Source organism: Cornus florida, unplaced genomic scaffold (genome assembly GCF_030987335.1).
Source record: "Cornus florida cultivar Cherokee Brave unplaced genomic scaffold, ASM3098733v1 CherokeeBrave_3.0.0_Hap2_Chr01, whole genome shotgun sequence".
Lineage (NCBI taxonomy): Eukaryota > Viridiplantae > Streptophyta > Magnoliopsida > Cornales > Cornaceae > Cornus > Cornus florida.
The window spans coordinates 94,365,731-94,371,266 of NW_026775571.1; the positions used below are offsets into that span (position 1 = coordinate 94,365,731).

The 5,536-nt window shown below is 43.9% G+C and overlaps 1 protein-coding gene across 1 annotated transcript; it reads right to left on the reverse strand.

The window, feature by feature from the left end:
- Positions 1 to 3,235: 3,235 nt before the first annotated feature.
- LOC132277862 (uncharacterized) lies at positions 3,236 to 5,288 on the reverse strand. The gene is made up of 5 exons (XM_059779704.1): positions 4,719 to 5,288; positions 4,492 to 4,587; positions 3,898 to 4,305; positions 3,371 to 3,513; positions 3,236 to 3,239 (listed from the first exon to the last, which is right to left on the reverse strand). Exons 1-5 carry the CDS (start codon positions 5,286 to 5,288, stop codon positions 3,236 to 3,238), a joined length of 1,221 nt encoding a protein of 406 aa, XP_059635687.1.
- Positions 5,289 to 5,536: the final 248 nt, after the last annotated feature.

Sequence of the window (5,536 nt, forward strand, 5' to 3'; positions counted from 1 at the left end):
TTTGGCAAGTTTTTGGCGTTCGGCTCATAGTGTCTGCCACTTACTTTGCTAAGTGTTTGGCGCTCGGCTAGAATGCCACTTGCCACTTTCACTTTTATTTTTGGGATTCGGCTCATAGTACCAGCTGCTACTTACTTTGTTAAGTGTTTGGCGCTCGGCTAGAATGCCACTTGCCACTTTCACTTTTATTTTTGGCAAGTTTTTGGCGTTCGGCTCACAGTGCCAGGTGCCATTTACTTTGCTAAGTTTTTGGCGCTCGGCTAGAATACCACTTGCCACTTTCACTTTTATTTTTGGCAAGTTTTTTGCGTTCGGCTTATAGTGACAGCTGCCACTTACTTTGCCAAGTGTTTGGTGCTCGGCTAGAATGCCACTTGCCACTTTCACTTTTATTTTTGGCAAGTTTTTGGCGTTCGGGTCATAGTGTCAGCTGCCACTTACTTTGCTAAGTGTTTGGCACTCGGCTAGAATGCCACTTGTCATTTTCACTTTTATTTTTGGCAAGTTTCTGGCGTTCGGTTCATAGTGTCGGCTGCCACTTACTTTGCAAAGATTCCTTTGCTTAATCAACTTTTTGAAAGGAGGTAGTATTTTTCATAGATTTTTTAAGAAATTTTATACACTCGTAAGTACATAATTGGAAATGGACGTTACTCGAAGCACAACTTAATCTTTTATTGGTAATACCTTTTCAGAGATGTAGCGTTCCACGACTTGTTTACCAACCTTCCAGCTATGGTCTCCGGAACGTATGCCCCCTTTCCTATGACTTCTGCAATTCTATATGGGCCCCACCTTCTTTTTTAGAACCAGGTCACCATGGGCGAAGTCTTTATGCTTCAGCCTTTTGTTGTGGCTATTCACGAGTATCTGTTGATAGGACGCGAGCCTTATTGCCGCGGCATCTCTTTTTTCCTCCAACATATCAAGGTTAAATCTCAACATTTTGTCATTCTACTTTTGATTCCACGTTAAGCTTCGAATAGTTGGGACTAAGTACTCGACCGGTATGACTGCCTTGGTGCCATATGCCATGGCGAATGGGCTTTCCCCGGTCGGCCGTCTCGGTGTCGTTCTGTAAGCCCACAAAACGTTCGGAAGTTCGTCTAACCATTTCCTTTTTCTGATCCTCGAGCTTCTTCTTAATACAAGCAAAGATCGTTCTGTTTGTGATCTCAACTTGACCATTTGCCTGTGGATGGCTAACTACTACCAATTTTTGGTTAATTCCATACTTTTCTAGCAACTCTCTTACTTATTTGCTGTCAAAATTAGTCTTATTGTCCATGATGATCGACCTTGGAACACCAAAATGACTAATAATATTGCTCTAGATAAAGTGTCTCATATGAGTTTGGGTCACACTTGGATACAGTTCTGCTTCCACCCACTTGGTAAAGTAATCTGTTGTTAGCAGAACGTACTTCTTTTACGATCTTGCGGTCGGCAAAGGGCCAACCACATCCATCCCCCATTGCACGAAAGGCCATGGTGTGGCCATTACGTGCAAGTTTTCAAGTGGTTGGTGGATAAGTGGTTCGAACCTTTGGCATTTATCGCATCTTCTGGAGAATTCTTTTGCATCTCGCGACATGTTCAGCCAAAAATACCCTCGCGTCATTGCTTTGTACACTAAAGATCTTCCCCCTGAATGATTTCCACATACGCCTTCATGAATAGTCCGCAATATCTGCCGAGCTTCTGTGGGGGTAACGCACTTCAGGTACGGTCCGGAGTAAGATCTTCTATATAACTAGTTATGCACTATGGCGTACTTTGCAGCATTCGTTCAGATTTTCCTAGGTTCATCTCTTTGTTCTGGTAGAACGCCATCCCGTATATAAGTTACGATCGGATCTATTTAGCTTGGCTCGTATGGTATGACATTCACTTGCCAAGGGTTCGAGCCTGATGGTTTTTCAAAGATAGATGGCTGACACAATGCACCCACTAGGATTACCCTTGCCAGTATTTCTCCAGAACTTGACGCACTGCATACTAACCTACCGGTATCCTCGTTATGCTCTCTCGGCAACTGGATGAACTCTATTTTATCAAAGTCTTTAGCTTCGCGTATGACGGTAGAACGGTATGCCTCCATTGTTTTATCTTTGGTTTCGTACTCCTCATTCACTTGCCGAATAATCAGTTGCGAATCACTAAAAACAACTAAGTTCTTGACCTTCTGTTTTTTAGCTAACTTGAGTCCAGTCAACAACGCTTCATATTCTACTTCATTATTGGTGGCTCTGAACTCGAATCTGAGTGCATGACTTAGGGATGTGCCTTCTGGCGTCTACAGTTTGATCCCAATGCCTGCCCCCATCTAATTCGAGGAGCCGTCTACAAAGAGCATCCATGAACAACCCCGAAGGTCCTCCTCCGTATCTTTCGTGTCACATTCTAGTAAGAAATCAGCCACTGCTTGCCCTTTAATAGCCGTTATGGGTTCGTATGTTATGTCAAACGAGCTTAACTCTATGGGCCACTTTGTCATCCTCCCTGACAGATCTGGCTTATGCAGGATTACCTTTATAGGAAAGGTGGTCAGAACGACGATAGGATGGGACTCAAAATAATGCCCGAGCTTCCTTTTTGTATTTACTAGCGAGAGTATCACTCATTCGGCTTTTGAATATCTTTGTTCGGGCTCGGTCATTGTTTTGCTAACATAGAACACTGAGAATTGTTTTCTTTCTTTATAATGGATTAGAACGGCACTTGTCACAATGCTGGACACTCCAAGGTACACAAAAAGCTTCTCGCTTGTCGTTGTGTATCCCCCCAGGTTTGTCTTCCATGACCTCGTATTGTTTCAAAGAATGGCTTACAACGATCCGACAGTTTAGAAATGAATCTACTTAACGCAGCTATCCGGCCTGTGAGGGCAGCCTCAATTCCTCTATGATTGACCACGTGCCCCAAGAATTGGCCAGAGCTTACGCCGAACGAGTATTTGGTTCGATTAAGCTTCATTCCATAACTCTTCAATACACCAAATACATCCCTCAAATGCTCCAGGTGCTCAGCTTTCTTCTTACTTTTCACCACCATATCATCGATGTATGATTCTACAATTTTCCCCATTTGATTTTTGAAAATCTTGTTGATCAGCCTTTGATAGGTAGCTCCTACTTTCTTTAGTCCGAGCGGCATGACTTTGTAGCAGTAGGTTCCCTATTCAGTAACAAATGAAGTTTTCTCTTCATCATTTGGATCCATGGGTATTTGATTATTACCTGAGTAAACATCCAGGAAGGTCAACTGTTCAAATCCTGTAGTGGCATCCACCATTTGATGAATCTTCGGCAAAGGGAAACTATCCTTCGGGTAAACTTTGTTTAGATTGGTGAAGTCAATACATACTCACCATTTCCCATTCTTCTTTTGCATAACAATGACATTCGAGAGCCAATCCGGGTACTGCACCTCTCTGATGAATCCTGCATCAAGCAACCGGTCAATCTCTTCAGCTATGATTTGATTACGCTCTGGGGCAAACCTTCTCTGCTTCTGCCTTATAGGTTTTGCGTTCGAATTTACATTTAGGGAATGATAGGACACAGAAGGATTGATTCATGGCATGTCTGAATGGCTCCATGCAAACACATCTGCGTTCTAAGACAAGAAATCAATCAACTCTTGCTTCTCCCCCTCAACAATTCTAGTTCCCACTCTTATGGTTTGATCTGGTTTATCATGGTTGATCTGTACTTCAACAAGAGGTTCTTCGGTCAAGACCAAAGGTCCCTCCTCCCCATTCTTATTGGGAGGAGGCTCTTGTAAATGCTATTTTGGGCTCGCAGATCGGATGGGAGCTTTTCCTTTTCCAGCAGACTTCAAGGTAACATAATAACATTCTTTGGCTACAACCTAGCCCCCATGAATATCTATCACCTTTGTTCTGTCTGGTCCCAGGCACCTCATCACTTGATGCAGAGTTGATGGAACACCTTGGACTCTGTGAATCCAACCTCTTCCCATCAGGAGGTTATAAGATGGGTGGATTTCAATGACCACAAAGCTCTCAGTCAAAACTCTTTCAGTGGCTTGCACTGTTACTTCTACCATGCCAATGGGGTCCACCCATTTTCCATCAAATCCTAGCAATGGATTCCTGGTCGGCTTAAGCTTCTCTGGTTTAATCTCGAGTCGATCGAACGTAATTCTTGGCATGATGTTTGCACTGCTTCCAGGATCAATCAGAACTCTGCATGCTAAAGATTCCGCCACTGTCAAGCTGACAACTAATGGATCTTCATGTGGTGTCTGAATATGCAACAGATCCGTTCTGTCAAACTTTATCTGCGTTGATGCATTCTGCTAGTGCAGAGCATTCACACTTCCTATCCTCCTCTTCATTTGTGCTTGGTGAAGGCGAGTCCGGAGCAATTCATCTGACTCCTCGCTTGACTCAGATCGACAGTGAATTGCATTTATTATCTGAACTGGTTGTGCGTTGTGGGAGCTCGACTTTTGACTCCTTTTCACTTGCGCTACCAATCGGTCTGCTTCACCGCCGGCCCTTGAATATATCCCGCAAATTCTCCTCTTGCTATCAGCATCTCCACCTGCCTCCTTAAGTTCCTGCATTCATTAGTCTAATGACCAAAATCACTGTGAAAAGCTCAATGTTTAGACTGATCTCTCTGCTCGAGAGGTTGTCTAATTGGCAAGAGAGAGCGAAACTTATCTTTGTTTTCTTGATATAGCCTTGCCAGAGTAACTTTTAGTAGAGTGATGAGCTCTTCTTCTCTAGGCCTCTTCTCTGCCTTCCAAGAGGTCTGTCTCTGTGGTGGAGCATGTTTTTGACGGATCTTGGCTTTGGTCTCCTCCTCCGTTGATATTATGGAGGTTTTCCGAGCGTTAGCTGCTTCTTCCTCTTCCAAACACACAAATCCATCAGCTCTTTCATTCAACTCATCCATAGTCTTCAGTGTGTTCACCACCAAGCTCGCGTGAAATGGTGTACCACGATTCATTGCTAGCTTGAACGCTTGGACCACTGTGAAAGGATGGCACTCAATCACCATGCTCTTAGTAAGGTTGAACCTAGTAAGAAAAGCTTGGAGACACTCGTCTTCATACTGCTTCATTGTGAAAAGACTCGAGATATCCTTGGCCGGGCGCTTATTCCCATAGTATTGGCTTATGAACCGATCGCACAAGCTTCGGAAACTGTCCACTGAGCCCCTCGGCAGGTTCTTGAACCAGTTGAGTGCTGGTCCAGATAGGCTTATAGGAAAACATTTACACATCAGGGGATCATTCTCTATATTTAGAGCCATTTTCAACTGAATGTGATATACATGATCAATTGGATTGGTCGTTCTATCGAACAAGATGAAAATAGGCATGGAGAATTTCCTCGGACTCGGAGCATTCAGGATCTCATCGATGGCTGGCGAATCAACCGTCCGAGCTACTGATCGGAGGGCCGCATTCTCCCTTTGGAACCTTGTAACAATTCTTTGATCTGCAGATCTCTACTCTGAACTTCCATAATCGTACGTGGCCATTGAAGGCCGGTAAGGCG